At 34.2% G+C, this 20958-nt stretch overlaps 1 protein-coding gene across 3 annotated transcripts in view; it reads right to left on the bottom strand.

The window, feature by feature from the left end:
• nemy (cytochrome b561 family member no extended memory) overlaps positions 1-20958 on the bottom strand; it is a 96299-nt gene that overhangs the window by 35591 nt on the left and 39750 nt on the right. The window contains exon 1 of one of the 3 annotated variants that reach the window (XM_073087838.1): positions 6349-6491. The exons of the other annotated variants lie outside the window; for them this stretch is intronic. Coding sequence (XP_072943939.1) covers positions 6349-6437 — 89 coding nt within the window. The 5' untranslated portion in view covers positions 6438-6491. Of the gene's footprint in view, positions 1-6348; positions 6492-20958 lie in introns of those variants that run through there. 3 annotated transcript variants of the gene reach the window in all.

The raw sequence follows: 20958 nt of genomic DNA, 5'->3' as shown, positions 1-20958 counted from the left end.
AATCATGTAGGTAAATTGACTGATATGCAACCGGGCCTGCAAATCAGTTATCAGACAAAAAATGTTCAGTACATAGATCTGTTCTTTGGAAATACAAAGAAGAATCGGACTTTCTGATATTATTTTCTTTACACCTATTTCTACTATTCTTGTACATTTCTGTCAAATCTGCCCTGTATAGGTACTAACATAACCTTTATCCTTATGCAATCAGAATAGCTCAAAGGCAATCGACATCAAAGTCTGATTCGAAAGACAACACAATTCGTGTCGCTTGCCCCATCGGAGATCAGGGGTCAGTCGTAATTGACTGCGGAGTGCCCCCTTCCCGTCTGCGATAGTGCATTAACCATTTAACTGTACCAGTACCCTTACCATGAGTTTACAAAACATCTCACAATTTTACGTTACGTTTACTCAATCCATTATTCTGTTCCGTTTGCTTCGGTAGACAGAGTAAACGTAACAATAAGTAAGTGCTAAAGTCATTTTTTCTACCTCACATGTTCGCAAAAAAGAGAGACAAAACATAAAGCGCCATTTTGTCAATTTAGACATTTAATGTTACGTTACTGACACTATAGTTATGATACAATCCGCTAGGGGCGCTGATTGGATTTTGTATGGGCCAATACGTAAACATATACCAAAACAGTCATATTTGTGAAAACGTAAAAACTCATGGTAAGGGTACTGTACAATTGACGGAGAGAGACGCCCAATGCTCAAATTAGCCTTAATTTTTGATTATCGACTTTAGGCTATTTATAGACATTTTTAAGAATTTCTACCCAAAACTACTTGCTTCCTAATTAGCTTAAACACATTTATCCTGTATCAAATTTGAAACGTTTCGAATGATCAGTTATGGAATCGTGAAATGTTTAGCTATCATCAACCCGTTATTTTCCCACTGCTGGGTACAAGTCTACCCTCAGACTGAGAGGTGTTTAGAGGTTCTACGTATTTTTAAGTACAATTTTAATCCTTTTTTTACTTGTACATATAATGAAGAAGTTATATCTTCTTTATAAGCATTTTTATGGGAATAATAAAACAACATTATCAAAATAATGGCGTAAGTTTTAGAAGGCAGGACAGAATAGATTTCAGCAGAGAGAATTGTTGTAGGGATTAGTTATTAGTATTACCAATGTGCAATAGATACTACTGTCTGTCTCCTAGATTTAATCCCTAACCGCTTGCAACATACGCGTACATACGACACCCGACGCTCTAATTATATACGGTTGATCCCAAGTACATACAGACAAGACATTTGAATGCAGCGTATTCGGGAACATCTGAAATGAAGCGTTAGTTAGAAACGGCACTTGAGTCCCGAACTTCTAGGAACTTGCGCTCTGGGACTTGTTAGAACGCGACGTGTAGAGTGACTCGCGGCAAATTGTTTCAAACGATGCTCTGTTATAGAGAATGCTGCGCTAGATAGAGTGTATCACGATACATATGTATGCATGTATATATATGCAAATTGTATGTGTGTGTCTAATCTTACTAATTTCTTCTGTTATCTTAAGTTTTCAACAGCATTAAAGGTTATAAAACTCTTTGTCAAAAAAAAATCAAATAGGTACACAAAATTGTGAGTACATCTTATTTTTTACAAATTTATAAAAAAAAAACACTTGGATATTTTTATTATAATGTATGAGACTAATATTATTGCTGAATTGATACATTTTAATGTGTAACGGGTATTCACGATACGCAATTTTAATTTCTTTTTGCCGATATTTCGACCCACATACACCGAAACGTGGTGGTCACAGCGGAACTCTACTTTTTGTTACGGTTTATGGTGGTTACTGCCGCTCACGGACATTTGTAATCAACCCCACATAAGATTAGATTCCTACCTGAGGTCCGCCGCTACCCCTGAGGACCAAGCTGGAATGCCGCGGAAAAGTATCAAATTACCTTACCAACCATATTATAATACCCTTAAATCGTCAGAAAATGCAATTTATATTTCATTATAAGATAGGTACTTTCATACAAATTCAGTATTCATCCAAAACCATCCAGGGTTCTTGACTGTTGCAACTAAACTAAGTCGTTAATTGTCTTTGTAACAAAGTGGAGGTGAAGTTCGGTACGCCCTCGACAAACTACGGAATAGATGTGTAATGGGAACTCGATAGGATGTTGGGTTAGCTGTATTGAACTGAAACTAGTTAGGTTTGACTTTAACTAGTTAGGTAATTAAATAAAGTAATTAGTAGCCGAGAGACCGTTCCGCTTAGGTTGAAGATTTACTGGATGCACCGCAAATCTTAACATTGGAGATACTTTACTAGATTCAGAATGATAAGTACCTCGATGTTTTGTTTGTAAATAATTTAAAATTACGTGAGTCGAATTCTGAATGTATATTCGTTATTATATGAAATTGATGAGTATGCTCTACGATCAAAATGTTGTTTATTAATATATTTTAGTAAATAATGTTTTTGGTACACGATAAATAAAAAATAGAATACCCGCAAGTATCGATACACAAATTCTAGATATACTGTTATTTACATAATTGTATGTAAATAACAGTATATCTATTGTATTGATATGATATCAGTATTGTATTGATATGTTACATAATTGTGTATTATTGTAATGATCTACTGAAGTGTGCAATAAAGAATATATCTATCTATCTATCTATCTATATTCCTTTAATTTCGAATAAATTTGACATTCTATCAGTCTACCAGGTAAATCGTAGGTAAGACTTTAATTCAAAGAAAATTAGAGGTGAAATAATTTCAAAACCATAAAAGCAATAGCAGATTAAATGTTATTAACAGTTAATTTTCATTTCCGTAATTCCGTACTCATTTCCATTTTATTACACCTATTTCTTATCTCAGCAACTTTAAAGAGTTATCAAGTTGAGGTCACTTAACTTATTGAATACATCTCTGCTACTCTGTTAGAAATCAACCTTTCAATTTGGTCGGTAATTTGCGAGAACATTGCCATTGCTCTGTTGTTCTGCACAAGCGTTGTGTAATATGTCCATCAACTACACAGCATCGTATATGATGGCTTTAGTTTCTAACGATGGTATTTGTATTCGACCAGAATACTTAGATTACTTTACCATTTAATAAACGAAAAAAATTATAAAATGTTAATTATTTAAAATTGCTATTATTTGTCGAAATTCCACACTCTTTTACATATTTTACACCTATTTCCTTTGCATTTATTGAATACATCGCTACTTAGATCTGAATCTTTCAATTTGGTCGGTAATTTGCGAGAACATTACCCCCAGTGCTCTGTTGTTCTGCACAAGCGTTGTGTAATATGTCCATCAACTGCAAAGCATCTTACATGAGGGCTTTGGTTTTAAACTAGGGATGTCCTAGCAACACTATTCGGATTCAAGCAGAATACATTTTAAATAACTTTATGTTGAAATAAAAGTAATTAGGGAGTATACTAAATGATTCAGTCTAAATAAAATTATTTACTTCTGTAAAACTTGTATAACTTGAGTTTTAGTTTTCTTGTTTTACGTATTATCGTGAAAGTTGTGTTATCAATTACCTATTAAAACATATAAATAGTATAGATGTGTAAAATATAAATAGAAATTTGCACTCTAATATAAACGTAAATAAACGCATTATAACACAGACAGACAGTCCGTCTGTAAAGATTAATAGCTTAACAAATTATTCACGTTGGTATAAACTTGTTATACAGGCATTATTTATATTTAAATATTTCTTATTCAAAACTATTTCTTTATTCATACAAGGTTTTATCTCTGCAGGAACATCACTATTTGCATTCATTGGCATTTAGCCTTTCGCTTTGTCCAGAAGTTGGCCAACAAGGTGCACCACACCTTACGTCAAATTTATCAGTGAATCTCGAAATACGTTTAAATTACATGTAGATATGAAAGGGAAATGTAACTAGAGGCGTTGTAATTATAATATTTTGTTGCATAAATATTCGCAATAAGGATGTACCGTGTTATATTATTCCGTTGATTTGAGCAAGTGGTATAGTCCGCGTAAAACTGCTAGTCCGCTCTGAACATAGAAATGAATCGCGTCGCCATAACAAATTGTATGATTACACCTGCTCGCAACAACTTCAGAGCAGTTCGGCAATAACTATACGTACCTGAGACAAGAAGAAACAAAACTCAAGCGAATTATAAACCTCCACCTTTAAGTTTAAAATGAGTAAATAGCCACGTTATTAGTCTATCCGAATAAAAACATAAATTCTAATTTACGTCAGCATAAAATATGATTCAGACTAGTTTAAACAATCAATTCGTCAGTTACGAAATATTAGTCCTCTATCAATTACAGAAGAATGTAGCAAAACAATCAGTCAATCAAATTGCAATAGTAACCGGTCACGACGCCCTGCATTTTATCCTCCATTGCGAGGAATAATCGTTTTGTGGTAAAACAATTTAATTAACAATGTGAAGGTACAAACACACGCACGCGCACGCGCTCACACACATATTCGTACATAGTTTTACATTAAATAAAATGCCGAACTAAATTGTATACGCAATAGTTTAATTTTTCCATTGTATGCAATGTGCCTCTAAGAATGTTTTATGGGAAAAAAATCATCACTTAACTGAACATAGTATGCAAGTGATCGTTTTTTTAATATTTTCGTAGGACCATATCATTAGTCTATATAGTAGTATGTAGCGCTTATGTGCTTGATTGATATAAAGAACTTCGTTTGAAATTAACGTATCTTGCATTCAACTTCAATTTGACCGCATCGCGGTGCAGTCACGGTACCGGTATCTCATGCAATGGATCCGGGTTCGATCCCCGGTCAATCAGACATCTAACAGATGAATGAAATATGTTTATTCGATCTGTTTGTTTGTGCATTCCTAGCATGGGACCATGAGACTATTATTATTATTAAAAATTAAGATTATAGTCGATACATCTATTTCGTCGCATCCTTTTCAGATGAACTGTGCCTTCGTTTACTTATCCATAAAACAGCACTAAAACAAAACAGTCTATTAACTAAAATGTCACTGAATAAAACAATATGACATACAAGGTCCAAGCGAGAGAAACTGACTGCGCCGACTGCATTCTTCCTGCCTTCACCGGACCACCTTGAATGCGTCTTAACACTAGTATTCTTGGATTGTCAAATCATAGCACTTGTTCATTTAAATAGTGTCCCAGCTCTATCAACACACATTCTTAAAAAAATAGCTAAGAAGCTAATGTAAGTTGAATTTAATCATGATCATAGCAATGGCTTTTGAACAAAACTTTTTGCTCGTTACAATTTTTGTTGCTGTCAATCCACTTGTGTCATGGCTGAGCATGGAACTCCTCTCAGGGAAATGGGTTTAGATCATGGTCTACAACGGAGGCCAAATCCAAATTTGTAGTTATTACTTAAGTTTCAAGATTTCTTAATCAAAAAATTAAAACTCTTAAGCATATAAGTTTGCTTGCCAAAAAGAAAGGGACAATGTATTTCTAATTAGCACGTAATTATGACAACAATCAGTGTGTGCTTGAGATTTCAAATTTCAAATTATTCTCCTGACTTCATTTTAAACTTCAAAATATTTTGATATTACTTTGCTTTTCATTACGCTTTTGTTTTTCTTTCCTACTTAATAATTCTGAAAGGGTCAGAGCCCTAGCCTTTAAACTAAATTGTGTTTAACAAAAGCCGGAGGGGCTTAAAGCAAACAACAAAGTAAACATTGGGTTAGGTACATGCCTTGACTAACCCTCGCTTGATACCCGAAGGATGTAGATTGTAGCTATGTAATTGTATCAACAATGCACGTAAAACTTTATAGCTTCACTCTAACGATGACTCTCTTGGTTACATGGTAGGTAGACCCAGAATTAATTTTCATTATTTAGATTCCTACTTTGTGTGTGTCGAGTACATATGTCTGTGTGTTGAGTATCACATTATTGATGATGTGATGTTAAAACGATAAAATATATTTTTACATAATAACGAACATAACTCTTTTCTAGTTTTAAGAAAATAAGGAAGAGTTTTCTTAGCCGAAAAACCAACATCTTACTTATTACTAAAATAAAAATAATATGTTTATCCGTTTATTTTTATGTTTATTGTTTTCACTTCTTAAAGAAATTTTTATTGTAATCTCAGGATTGGTAAACTAATTGTCATCAACCATATTATGAATATACTAAAATTATGAATAACGTTAAAATTTTAAGTATTAAAGTTTATCTGACACAGGTAGACAGAGAATTCAGACAAATAACGTTAATATTTTAAAAAGTGAAAATAGGTAAAATACACTTAAAATCTCACCGAGATATCTTCAAGTCGGCCATCAGAAACGCCAAGTATTTCCCAAAACACGGTACGTAGATTTCGTTCTTCACGCGAATATTTTTCATTATTACACTTTACAACGACAATAACATTTCAAACATTGTGAAGCATTGAATAAATGTCAACGTGTTATTTTTAAACAATATAACTACAATTTACATGTTCAGCACTTGTGTTCACAGTGGACGTAATATGCTGACTTTCAAACTGAGTTGCTCATTCGATGTAATTCTGATGTTTGAGCTCAAATGTACCTACGAGTATTAGTGAATGAGTATATTTCGCTTACTTGAAACTTACGTCACCTATTAGCAGACATTCACGTAATAAAAATATGTTATGTATGTGATATAACATTTTTTATAAGATTGAAATAGGTTATGAGTATGCAGTCCACCTGATGCAGTACACTGTCGGCCCATGGTGATTTGACCAACTACATATAGAGTATCATCTGTCAAAAACAATTGTGCTTTAACTTTAAAAAAATATGTGCATTTATTAAAAGCAGTGATAGCCAAGTGGTTAAGAGACTCGGCCTCTCGATCGAGGGGTTCGAAGTTCAAATACCAGGCATGCACCTCTGATTTTTCAAAGTTATGTGCGTATTAGAAAATAATTCTCACTTGCTAAACGGCGAAGGAAAACATCGTGAGGAAACGTGCATACCTGAGAGATTTATAAAATATAAATATAAATAATGTAGAGTCTATCAATGCGCCCTTGGCCAGCGTGGACTATGGCCTAAACTTTCTCATTATGAGACCCGTGCCCAGAAGTGTAACAGTAATGGATTGTTGATGATTGATGTGTATTTATTGGCTTTTGGAGAAGTACAAATTTTACAAATATTTTTTAAGTTACATATAACAATCATAATTAATAACATTACACAATTAGTTAACTAGGAAAAAGATATTTCCAAACTTTCTTAAAAAAAACCAACTATGTATTACCGTTACACCATATAATTCGACGAAACATTACACGCACCTTTCACAGTCAATTTACCATGTCAGCATTTACGGAACCTGTTATTCAGCTGGTATTGCGTGCCCAAACTTTATAGCGAATAACTGGAACGAATGTGCTGATAGAAATTAGACTAATGTGACAGAGATTTCTGAATTTCTAGACAGTAGTGTTATTTTTAAGCGAAACTCAGCTCGAAATTGATGTTGCTTGCTAAGTGTGACGGTAGTCTTCAGAGTCGAATCGCAAAGAGTTCTAACGTCTTTGAATTTTTCTCATGACAAAGGACAAATGTTTTGTAACTTTGTTTCGCTTCATTTAATTTATACAATGTTTATTTATTTTACTTGCACTAAACAATTATATATAGCGTCTATTGTGAGCGTTTGTATGACTATAATGTGTGTGAAGAGTAATTATTAAGCAATTTAAGTAAGTTTTTATATCGATTATAAACAGAAGATCGCTAATTAATTGTAGCAATGGAAAATCTAAATCAACACAGCATTAAAGACCGTCGGAAAAATTACTTTAATGATAAAAGAAAACACTTATAACCGTTAATTTAATCTCGACAACAAAAAACATAAGTACATTAACATTTAAGTAGCCGCCTACTGACACAAGAAACAACTAACAATAATTTTGATTCCCGATAAAATTCTTCATGGTCAGCTAAAGGGCAAGAGATTTTATAGAGAGATAGTTTCTCAATAGTAAACTACGAGAAAGCTAACGGAATCGATATATTAGCTAGGCAGTTATTTATTTTTTACTCGACTGCGAAGGGCAATATTTTTTGAGTGTAAGTATGCATGTATCATTAAAGGATGATTTTTTTTTTATAATATAGGAATAGCAGACGACTATGCAGTCCACCTGATGGTAAGTGGCTACTGCCACCCATGGACATCTGTAATCAACCCCAGACAGGATTAGATATTTCTACCTGAGGTCGGCCATAGATGCGCCGCTACCCCTGAGGACTAAGCTGGAGCGCCTCGGCTAAGTAAGTCTCCCTTACCCTTGTCACCCTTCAAAACGGAACACAGTAGTGCTTAACACTGCTGTTATTAGGCAGAAATAGGTGTGGTGGTGGTGCCGCCGGAGTCGAACCACAATGGGTTCTACTACCTTTGTGGATTTTATTTAATTAATTGCCAAAGGGCAAGCCCTGCACCTCAAACGGCTTGACAGATTTTAATATATGAGGGGTTATTGGATTCATCTAAATTGTAGAAGTACCTAACTCTATATTTTAAGCAGTCGAGTTTTTGTTTATAGAGTAGATTTTTTGGTAGAGTTAATAGAGTTTTTTGGGGGATTTACAGCTACAGCTACGGGAGTTAGAATCAAATGGATGATAATGATTACTTAATATCAGATGGTTTGATAATTCTTAAACACAGTAAATAATCACATCACAAATACAGAGCATAACTCTACATTATTAAGATGTGTTCTACATAATCATACCGTGAAATGTACGGAAACAAACATTTTGTTTGCTATAATGAATTTTACATTTCACAAATGTATTTCCTAGACAAAATTGTATTACAACAACAAATTTAAATTATTTATTACATATGATCTTAATTCATTATCTTCATCATCATCAACCCATTAACTCACTAGGCACGGGACTTCTCTCAGATAAGAAATATTAAGCCATAGTACACCTTGCTGGCAAAGTGCGAATTGGTAGTCTACCAAGTCATATACCTTTTCAGAACGATTTTTAAAGGTCTCTTAGTTTATGAAGATCTCTTTAGGATGTTTTCCTTAACTGTTAAAGCAAGTGATAAATAATTTCCAATACACACATAATTTAACAAAATTAAAGGTGTGTGTGAGATGATAGTGTCTCGGATTTGAACCTCGGACACCTCGATTAAGAGGCCGAGCTTCAACCATTAGTCTATTACTGTCTGATTTCATTATCTTTACATAACGTTATAATACACCACAAGGAATACGGAACATAAAAAGTCGTTATGTGGCTTACGGTGGTAAATTGCCTGTTGCATAAATTAATCTACATATCAATTAAAATGGCATTTGTCTGTCTGCTACTGTAATCTACTGAGTGACTTCATACATTAAAATGCGTTATACATTGGCGTTTTAAAGGCCTACGAACGATATCTAGTGCACGGGACTTTTTGAATGTTTTTGTTGATGTGAAACATCTATAGCCGCACGTAAAACCGATTTCTGGCGTGGCGACGCATGCCGCATATATACAGTCTATATGCAGTAGTGTGTACGGTGTGGCGACGCGTCGCCATGAGCAATCGAATTCAATAAATAGTCATCGTTATCTGGAAAAAAAACGTAATATTTTATTTTATAATTTTATAATTATGACATATTTAGTTCCTATCACAATATGTTCTTTTCTGCATATTACTTTTACAAAATAATGTCGATGTTTCACATCTGCCAGGAGTCCCGTGACGGCTCACATTTTTTTTATATACTGCAATATAGGAGTTGCAAATGAGCATGCTACTCAGGTCCAGGGTTCCTATCTGGAGTCTATAACATATGTCCATGCGCTGCAATGGCCACCATAATTCCCTAATAAATAGCTATTGCAGCCCATAACATCCATCATTTATAAATTCTTCACTATTATAAATAATCACGTAAATAAGGTTTTAATAACAAAAAATCATTTCCCTTTTGTTACTTTCATTGAATATTTCATATTCAGATATTTTCAGACTATCTATTTCAGGTACCTAACTCAGAGCCTAAATTAATTCCAGGCTTTGTTACAATAAGCTCTCCACAAACCGGCGTAGTTACTGAACGCTTAACCGCAATACACTGCAAACAAGCTCTACGTGGCTCTACATAATAATATACTCTACAGCTATACCTCAAAGTGAGTACCGAGCTCTATGAGCCAACAACGAGGCTTTTACTTTATGATTGGTTCAGATCTGACTATTCCGCATTCCAGTTAGTAGCAATGGGGTTTAATCGAAGAGTTTTATGTTGCATATGTAAATTAAGTATCGTTGTTATCAACCCATTATTGTGCCATTTCTGGGCACGGGACTCCTTTCAGTTATGGGTTTTATACCATAGTGGACTATGCTGGCGAATTACGAATTGGTAGACTTAGCACACCCTGTTGAATAAAAAATTCTCGCTTTTTTCGGGTGCGCTCTGGCGTGCAGGTTTCCTTACGATATTTTCCTTCACTGTTCATGCAAGTGATGCAATATGCAAAAATCAGAGGTGTGTGAATGGGATTCAAACCTTGGACCTCTCGATTGCGAGGCCAAGTTTTCGAGGATTGATTCATGCTATACAAAAACATTAATATTGTACGTATACGAATTATGATCGGTTTATTAGAGTTTCTTGATAAAATCATTTTAGGGTTTTAGAGTTCCATCAGTTTACGAGGTTAAATTCCCCATAAATACTTTTACATACCTAATATAGTAAAGATATGGTACCATACCAACCTGGTAACAAAATCATTTTACTACCATTTACTTATATACATGAACATAAATTTACATACTTTCAAAACTTATTCTGGTAATTCCGAGTCATCAAAACCTTAGCAACTCCTCATTGCATGATAGTGCATTACTACGCACTTTCAAAGCTTGTTCTGGCCTCACTACAACGAAACTGTGATTGGTGCAAATCTCGGCCTCTATTCCGCATTCCTGCTCCGAACACCCGCTTCCTTCCCCTAGTTTAACTACAAGTTACTCAAACACCTAGATTATCCCCTTACTAAGGTAACAGAAATAGCCTATCGTATTAAAAGGAATTTAAAATTTACTTAATCGTTTCTGGTTAACTTCAAGAAAAGCAATGGAATAACCTATTTCACCTGTAATATTGATCTAAATTTTAGTCGTATTACTAAAATAAGAAAATGACAAACAGGGAGGCGTTCACCTTTGTAGTTCAACTATTTTGGACAACAGCACTAGTATTTTTACAAAAGCGCTGCTATGTTCTAGTGTGTAGTGTAGTATAGTGTGTGTCGGTGGAGCGGTTGGTTTAAAAGAACCCATATACTAATATGGGTTCTTTTTACTAAATTGAACTAAATTAGTTCGAATTATATATTTATTTTTAACTAGTTTTTGCCCGCGGCTTCGCCCGCGTTTAAAAGAAAATAATATAACATACTAACATACATAAAACTGAAAATTCGTACCTTCAACTTTGCTAAAGATGATCACTTGATCAGATGCATACGAGTAGTTTACGATTCAATCCTTACTAATATCGATTAAAATAGTCGATGTTTTTGTTCCAAAAGATCGATTCTCCGATTAATCGATCTGAAGTCGCCATCCCTAGTTCCCGTGGGATTTCCGGGGTAAAAACTATCCTATGCCCTTTCTCGGGTCTCAGACTATCTTTGTACAAAATTTCATTAAAATCGGTCAGTGGTTTGGGCGTGAAGAAGAGACAACCAGACAGACAGACAGACAGACAGAGTTTCTTTCGGATTTATAATATTAGTAAGGATGTATCCCAAACCGCAGTTAGCCAGCATGACAGCCAGTGGCCTGAACCCATCTCAGTGCATCTAAATGGAAACCTGTGCCCAGCAGTGGGACATTAATAGCATCTATGTAATCTCAAAAACTTATATAGCATGACCTAAACATGGCTATTGACTAAAAAGTTACAAATGTTACCAAAAACTGCAATGAAATATGAGTTACTTTTTGCAATGTAACAGACTCGAACAAATAGACCGTATAGTGCTAAACGATAAGCAATTAAACGCATCGTAATTTAATTATGATTGCTGATACTTAGGGGAGCTACTCAATCGTGTAATTTAGTCGTGGCGGTACTAGTGCAGTGGGTTTACTCAGTAAGTTAGTCACAGCAATTACTTAGAAATAACATATAAAAATGCGTTATTTAATTATAATTAAGCTTTTAAGCTAAAAAATATTAACAAAAGATACAAATATATTTGAAGTGCCGTTAAAAATCGTTAATTGTTATCGTTAAAAATAATAAAAAAACGAATGAATTATTTGTAAGGAATTTAAAAAGAAGTATAACATAATTTGGAGATGATTCATCTTCCTGATAGTAACGTAATGATATGCAGCAGTAGCCAACGATTATGGAGTCCACCTGATGGTAAGTGACTACTGTTACATATAGTTAATGATTAATAGTAAAATATACCATGTAATATAATAGTACTTGTTGTGGTGTTCCATTATTCCATGACCTTGTATACTGAATACCAGATACTAAAGTTTGCAATGGTAGAGCATTGTTGAAAGGCAAGGCCGTCAGTAATTACGGTTTAGAAATAGTTTAAAATGTGCACGACCTCTGTACAACGGTTAAAATCCAACAGTAAGCTACTGTTTAACCACTTCTGATAATTTTAGAGCCATTAAGTTTTAAGATAATTTGAATATCTTGCGAAGGATAAAAAAAATGCGTTGTAATAAAAACCGAAATAAGAGATCCCGTAATATGTACCTATACTTTTTAATTCTTAAAGATGTAATAACATGAACGTTAAGGCTTAAGGTATTAAATTACCCCCTCAAGAGTTCATCGTCGATGGTCATGTATTTCCGGAAAGTGTCACAGAATCCGCAAACACCGCGAAATGTCGCGGTGACAAAAAAATGATAGCCGTATTTAAATTGTTGTTATAAATTATTAAATAAATCATTACCCCGATATAACTGTACCTTACGTTTATAGAAACATGGCTGTTTATGTATTTGATTATGTATTGTCCTGATACAATCCGCTAGAGGCGCTGATTGGAAATGTATGGACAAATACGTTAACAAATACAAAAATGTCATTTTTGTTAAAACTCATACTAAGGGTACTGATCTTGTTTCATATTTTATTGCAACGTACCTAAAACTGTCGTTGGGGTTTTAATTATAACTTCTCGATTAATCAGAAGTATAATAATTAAAGGAGAAGGCTTTATGATCTACAGCGGATATTGCATTAGTCACTCCCACGTGAACTACACTTGCCGGATGAAGTTCATAATGAATAATTAACTCCTGATCTATAATTAACGATTAGTTCTTAAATTACTCTTGTGAATAACCGCTCTGGAGCAAAAATTAAAAGAAAATACAGAGGGTATTTTATGCAGTGGATTTAAAATAAATATTACTTTAACATATTAAAAATTAGTTATCACTTGCTTAAACGGTGAAGGAAACACCGTGAAGTAATCTGCATATCTGAGAGCTCTTAAAAAGTGGCCTGTGGCGCGGGGAAATATGACCTAATCCGTTTCTTCTGAGAGGAGGCTTACGCCCAGCAGTCGGAAAGTAATGGGTTGACGAAGACGATTACTATAGCAATAAGTAACTAATATAGCAGTGATAGCCTAGTGGTTAAGAAACGCGGCCTCTCGATCGAGGGGTCCGAGGTTCAAATCCCAGGCTCGCACCTCTGATTTTAAAATTTATGTGCGTATTAGAAATTAATTATCACTTGCTCAAACGGTGAAGGAAAACATCGTGAGGAAACCTGCATACCTGAGAGATTTATAAAAAATCTTAAAGGTATGTGAAGTCTACCAATACGCACTTGGCCAGCGCGGTGGACTATGGCCTAATCCTTCTCATTCTGAGAGGAGACCCGTGCCCAGCAGTGGGACAGTAATGGGTTGATGATGATGATGATGAACTAATATAGGTAATTGTGCAATAAATTATTTCATTTCTTTTCACGTAATTTCTGGTCAAATGACCTAGGTTCCACATTAAACGTTATAAAATGTGTAGCTTCCTTTTTTCATGGCAAAATCCTGAATGTCCTTTAAGTGCAGGGATGATAGAGTGATGAGCATCGGCAGATGAGAACCACACGAAATCACTTCGCCTCTTAGTAGCCCTTTATTTAAGCATGTTCCTATGACTTTTAAGTCGTCACTTTTAGGACTGTCGGATGACACTCTTTGAATTGAGGATGGAGTTATAAGTTCCTCATACCATTTGTTTTAAAGATGTTTTATAAACCGACCTAAACTGACCTTCTAAAGACGAATCTAGAAGTCATAAGTAATTAAGTAAGTAATTTCTTATTAATGTATTTTTAAATTTATCCATTACATCATCGCAGAAAGGTGAACATCCGTTGTCAATTAATGTTCAGATGAACTAGATCTAAGCGTCGCGCACTTCAATTAAGGTCACTTTATACAAATAACTGGCCATTTTCATACATTCAAATATTACAAGCTATTAAATACATTACCACTACGCAGCTACAAATTATTGTGTAGGTGTAGCTACTTCGAGTATGCAGTAGCTAGCTACTTCGCGTATGCAGTAGGTAGCTACTTTGATGAGTAGCTTGCGGTTATGGCATCTTGCGGTTATGACTATTTAAATATTAGACAAAATTTAGAAGTAAATGCTTATTTAAAGTTAAAGTTTAAGTATTAAAGGAGTTAATCAACGTCATATGACGTCATGACGATTCGTGTTGCATAGTTGTTACTATCTTTCTGTCACACAGAGATTCCGGGTTTGATCTTCGGCCAGATAGACATTTGAATGTTGAATTCAACTTTTTTTGCCTTATCATAAGATTATGAATTAATAGTCAACTTGTCGTTAACCAGTTTTTAAATCCACGAAAAAAATCAGACAAGTTTCACAGAAATTATTACTAAAAGTGCTCAGTGCAGTCATAACCGACTTCACGGAGCAATGAGCATTGGTATTGATCTGACTCATTTCTTTGACGCTGAATATCGGGAACTGAAGAAAAAACGTATTTTTTTTCCATTTGAAATCACTTTGTAAAATAAAAGTAGTAAGCATTAAAGTAATGAGCTGCAGACTTTGAAGAAATGAAACTCTTATTTATTCTAGAGAAAGAGTCGAAATTATTCCAATTTCTTGTAAAATGTTTGTCATTTGATAGCGGTAAAGAAAGTGTTTTAATTAGAACTAGTTCTTCTGTCGCTCTTGGTTGTAATGCTAGAAATGCTAATTGACTTTATGGCGTTGTATTTCTGTTTTAAAAACAGGTAAATGTATCCTAATAATTGAAAGAGTAAAATTTTATTCCGAAAGAAAATTATTTTTAACCAAATTATTTTCCGAAATTTACGAAATTTCCGAAAAGGTAAATCGAGCCTAATAAAGGAATATTTTTTACGATAGCAGATATTTATAACAAATAATTTTTCATTGATAGACACGTCTTGCATACGAAATATCTTCATAAATACCTTTATCATCGCTGAAGACACGCTTCATTAATAATGGAAACTTACCTGTAAAAAATAAAATATATAAATTATTTACTGGTACATAATACACACATTAAGGCAACCAAAAATATGACGTCATCAGATTCCTAAATATTGAAAATGCAATACATTTTAACAAATCTATATTGATAAGTATCACAACTTCAGTCCAACAATTACTAATACAATTACTAATACTACTAGTACTGCCATTAATATTTCGATTGCACATTGTCAAAAAATAAAAATCACAATCAAAACAGTATCAATTCATTAAAACACTAATAATCAGGCCTTAAATTTGAACAAACATGTTTATGTACTCGCATAGTTTCATGTAACCTTAATTGAGCCTGACAGTGAAGTATTGCTTTGAAACAAACTGTAAATTGTTTTCGGAGCCAGCCAACAATTCCGTCAAACATTGCTCCATATTACAAAACATGGCGATGCTTATGAATGCACTTGTGACACGGCCGTTTCCCCAATTCGTTCCTTATTTAGTTTCCAAATATCCAGAAAAAGAACTGAGTAGGTTAGCGTAAATGCTCAAAGTAGCGTCAGGGAGTTTCTATGGGATTTTAAACTTGAATATGAGATATTAATGATAATCAAACGATTTATTATGTAGTTCAATCATATAATAGTATCAGAGGTGGTTGAGGCAGTATGGTTTGACTGGTCTGGAGCAGGAGTTCTGCATTTTGGTGGAAGAGTGTGGATGTCGGCTGACTTACATATGAGGCGACCTTCTAGACCTGCACAGTGGCAATGCATCTATAATTGGCTTCATGTACATTTGTGAATACCTTTATGTTAGAGTTGATCACATCTGTGATGGGAGGCAGATTCGATGATAAGCCGCAGCTTTGTGCTCTATAAGGTAGAAACCGATCGATGTGGATCGTAAGCGATCTACAAAGTTAAGCAACGATGAGCACTGTCGAGATCGAAGTTATCGTCGAGTTGGATTGAAACTGCCGATACGGGATCGCCAATAACTTCTGCTGTCTATCACTATTAAAGCATGGTGAAGGATATAGTAGTCTTTCATTTGTCGGAAGAGACCCATGGCCAGTAATGAGACAAAATGATAATTGAGCAGTACACATTTAGTGTACAAATGATTCCAATTAAATTAGATGACTAAGCCAGCAAATAGACGTAATTAAAGAATCTTCCAGACATCCAATAATTCGGTGTTCCTTGAATTCAGTTAAAGACGACGTTCTTGGAACTAAAATGTCAGTTACATAACATTAAAACCACATGTTGGATTACTCAGATTGCTTATAATAACAACAGTATTTTGCTCTCTTCCATTACACAGGGTGTGGTATTCAGAGTAAAATTAATATAACCAAGTTTTCAATTAGAAATAGAATAAACCTAATATCTACTACCGAAACCTGTGTTCAAAACATATCCATTCTATCATAATCCCGAATCGTGTAGTTTGCGTTTACGTTGATGCAAATTTAAATATTGACACATTTATAGTTCAACTGTTTGTATCTAATCTTGTACTAAGTTATTCAAAATTCAAACATCGTCAGGGCCTTTCTTCGATAGCAGATGTTATCACGCGCTGCATTGTTGTGCGTAGGAATGCTATTGTTTAGAACTTGATCTTCGCTACGGCTAAAGCTTTCTACTATTGTATTCATTAGGAATAGGAAACCGTCATTATGATTATACCAATTACACATTTTATACGGAATCAATTAAGGAAGCTGTAATAGTCAATTAAATTATACATACGTCCTCTGCTTCAGCTGGTACCTCTGACGCATGATGTCTAACTCAAATACATTGATCACTAGCGAATTCACGAAATAGGTCAATCACAGTTCGCCGGTCACTAACGCCATCAACGCGCTCACGTGACGCTGTTCTTAAAAATCCAAAAGCGTTGTAAACATGCGATAATGCGTAATTAGGTATAGCAAAACGTGTATCAGTTAGTCGGTTGGTTGCGCGACTGAGCGTGGAGTGAAGCGCTGGGCGCGACGCCGGCTCGCACCTCGCTGTAGCAATGCCGACACCGCCGTGCACCGTGCAATCAATTTATGCAAATTACAGACGGGATGGAACCAGTGGACACGGATAAATTGGCTATCAACTCCATTAGCGTATCTGCATGCACGTACCCAGTGATATGACACATTATCTCTATTAATACAGCCGTCAAATTGTTTACACTACTTGTTTGCTCATCTTAATTTTACTGGATTTTCCACGCACCTACACTTGGTAATAAAATACGTCATATTATTTTTCTAAAAATAAAATCGTAATATTAACTAAAAATAATTTGTTTTTGTTTTCTACAAGCAACAATATTGACTGCATGTTGCAGTGTTGTTTTAGAATATATTGTAGAGTATGTAATATGTATATCGCATAAATATTATAAAGTCATAAAGTGACTACCTATTTATGGCCACCTGCAGGGATTGTGTCTACCCACAACTAAGGGATGCTTGGAGCACCCTCCACCACTGCTCAAGCGGATTGGACTATTACATAGCCAAAATGATTTATATCAAATCGCCATTACCGCGTAACAATATCTGGAGCAGTGTCACAATACGTGAGTTCGCAATTGGGCGTTCCGCGCCAATGCCTTCGTTAGAGTTTATTGCCTTGCTCACCTGTTTCCTACAATAACTTTGTGTAACACCCGATCTTAGCAAATAACAGTTACGAGCTTTCCAGCTAAGATACGGTTTTTAGACGTTCGACCATTGTGTGCCACGTTATGGAATGCCTTGCGACATTTCATATTTTACGTTTTATTTGGCACTTAATGGGAAAAGTAAAAATTGAGTCAAATACAAATTCTTTGGAAGTCAACTAAAATAAACTCTTACGTATTACCAATAATAAGATGCTATTGGTAGAATTACTTTATTAAATTGATGGTTTAAATATGTGCACTTCCTTCAATTTACTATTCAAATAATATAGATTTCAAAATAATTTCCGTTTTTCTTTTATTTGCTTTAATTATATTATTTAGTAGAATAAATAAAGAAGCTTTTTCTTTGAACCAAAAATAAGAGTTTAATTTCAACCTGACCCATAGCAAAGGTATAATACATATACGAAAAAGACACCCAACAACATTTATATTAATTGAGCTTATATTCGTTTACTGCAAAGGGAATATAAGTTTGTATCACTTAAGTGCTAAATTGCTATTTGACTTTGAAGACCTCCCTGTGAGCTCTAAATGCCCACACTCATTGAAGTTAAACAGCCCGTTAAATTCAACTTTGAAACGCCCGACTTCAGCGAAAGGTGTTGAGATCCAAAGTTTTGATAAGCAATTACTACAGTCACAGAATAGTGAATAGAATTTTATTTAGCATATTTCTTGCAAGTATTTTTAAATTTGCTTATAAAATAATCTTTGGTATTTCCAGAAAGCAAAAATGAAAGCGCAATTTTAAATCTTGAAAGATTACAAAGATTCAATTAATTATTAATAAGATGATTAAACGTAAATAATTTACTATTAAAAATGAAAGATCACATAAATTTAAGATTTAGATGCCAGTAGATATTTTTTGATAGTGCAAATAAATTATAAAAAGATAAATTGCATCGATTAATAAGAATTAAAATACAGTGTACATATTAATCATCGTTTCATTGATATTTACTTACATGCAATGGGACTCGCTTTTACAAAAAAACATTATAAAAAAAAAGAAGAATGATTTATATTCTTTCAATTTAAATTTTTAAGTGTACACCGTCCACCTGTGCACTTCTCTGTTTGCGTACCCTACCTTAAAAAGGCTGTATCAAATAGTCCGTTATTGTATATGACTCAATGGGTAAAACATAATATATATGGTCATAAAATCTCTACAAATAATCTTTACAAAGAAATAGAAAAAAATATTCGGGGATACATGGAAGAAGGAATGGAATAAGTATTTTTTTTATCTTTGGCCTTTCGTACAAATGTCAAACCTAACCGTTAAATTCATTTAATTTTAATAGTATTTATTTGCAGCTTTGTTTTATCAGTTCGAATAGTTTTGTTCATTAATTGACCACTTCAATTAAATTGGTCACTGTCTCGTAAACTTATAAATAGAACTGGCGAATACAATATTTAAGTATTTCAATTAACGTTGATTGCGACATTGAAATAAATGGTCTCCAATTTTTGCGTATGCTCCTGTATTATGTTTCATCATTAACCAATTGGTAATTCCGTCTTAGTGACATCTTAGTTGTATAACAAGAGGTTAAGCGTTGAGGTTAATACGTTAGCAGTCTTCAAACATTATTAATAACTTTATAAAGGATCTTAGAAGATCCAAGAGAGATTATTTATGTTTGTCGTCGCCGTTACAACTAGTAAAACATTGTTTTGCTGGTAACGGGGTATAGAAAGTAGTGTCATTAACTAGCCCGTGTTGTATTTCAATCGTGGGAACATTAAAAAATAAGCAATGAGTTATGTTTAATGATTTACTCTACTAATAATTAAAAATAATGTAATAATTGAATAATGGTGAAAAACAAAATAATACTCTTGACTGTGTGCTCGCTAATAGTCATAAGCAGAATTAATTTGTTTTTTACCGAACTGTGGAGTGTATTTATATAGAGCGAATGTACACGTGCTCAATATTTGTCAAATTCAGGGTACATATAAAAATTGGGACATGTCACTTGCTACTAGTCGTCGTCTTCAGGGAGTTTGTATAGACTTGTATGTCCTCTCGCTTTTGTTTTCTTCGCGTACTACACGTGCTACCGCGGGTGCCTTGTGAAGTACATATAAGCTACTTAGGAAGACCAGGTTGTGCGTAATTCGTAGAGCCTGTGGGTGCACCGTGCGCATGACCCCCAGCACGATTCCAGCATATACTATTGGAAGTTAAGATTAGTAGTTTTATCTATTCATCTACTTTGATGAGAATTGTATTATATCTCTTACAAATCTATATCGTATAGAACATGAGGATCTTTTTTTTCTGACCTTGCCTACATCTGTAGACCAATGTTTTCAAACTCACCTCCTTTCCCTCCTTAACAAAACTCTATTATACACGACCATACTTATAAACGACCACAGACAAAATATTCAAATTCTAAAGAAGCGAACATATAATAGTCAAACAAGGGTAAATCTTTAAATCAAAATCATAACCTCTACTTATTCTTATTTATATAAACACTACCTCTAAACAAGCTCACGCTAACATTATGCGAAGAGGCGTAAGATAGCTAATAAAATACGGACGCATTCATACGCAAACGAGATTCCTGAGACAAACAATAAAATAAAGTCACGGCCATAAAGATCTATTCACATTCATGTA

Source organism: Epargyreus clarus, unplaced genomic scaffold (assembly GCF_041222505.1).
Source record: "Epargyreus clarus isolate Ecla_fem2 unplaced genomic scaffold, WU_Ecla_fem_2.2 ptg000026l, whole genome shotgun sequence".
Taxonomy (NCBI): domain Eukaryota; kingdom Metazoa; phylum Arthropoda; class Insecta; order Lepidoptera; family Hesperiidae; genus Epargyreus; species Epargyreus clarus.
Note: the sequence above shows the minus strand (reverse complement) of the source record. Positions and strands in the feature narration are given on the sequence as shown.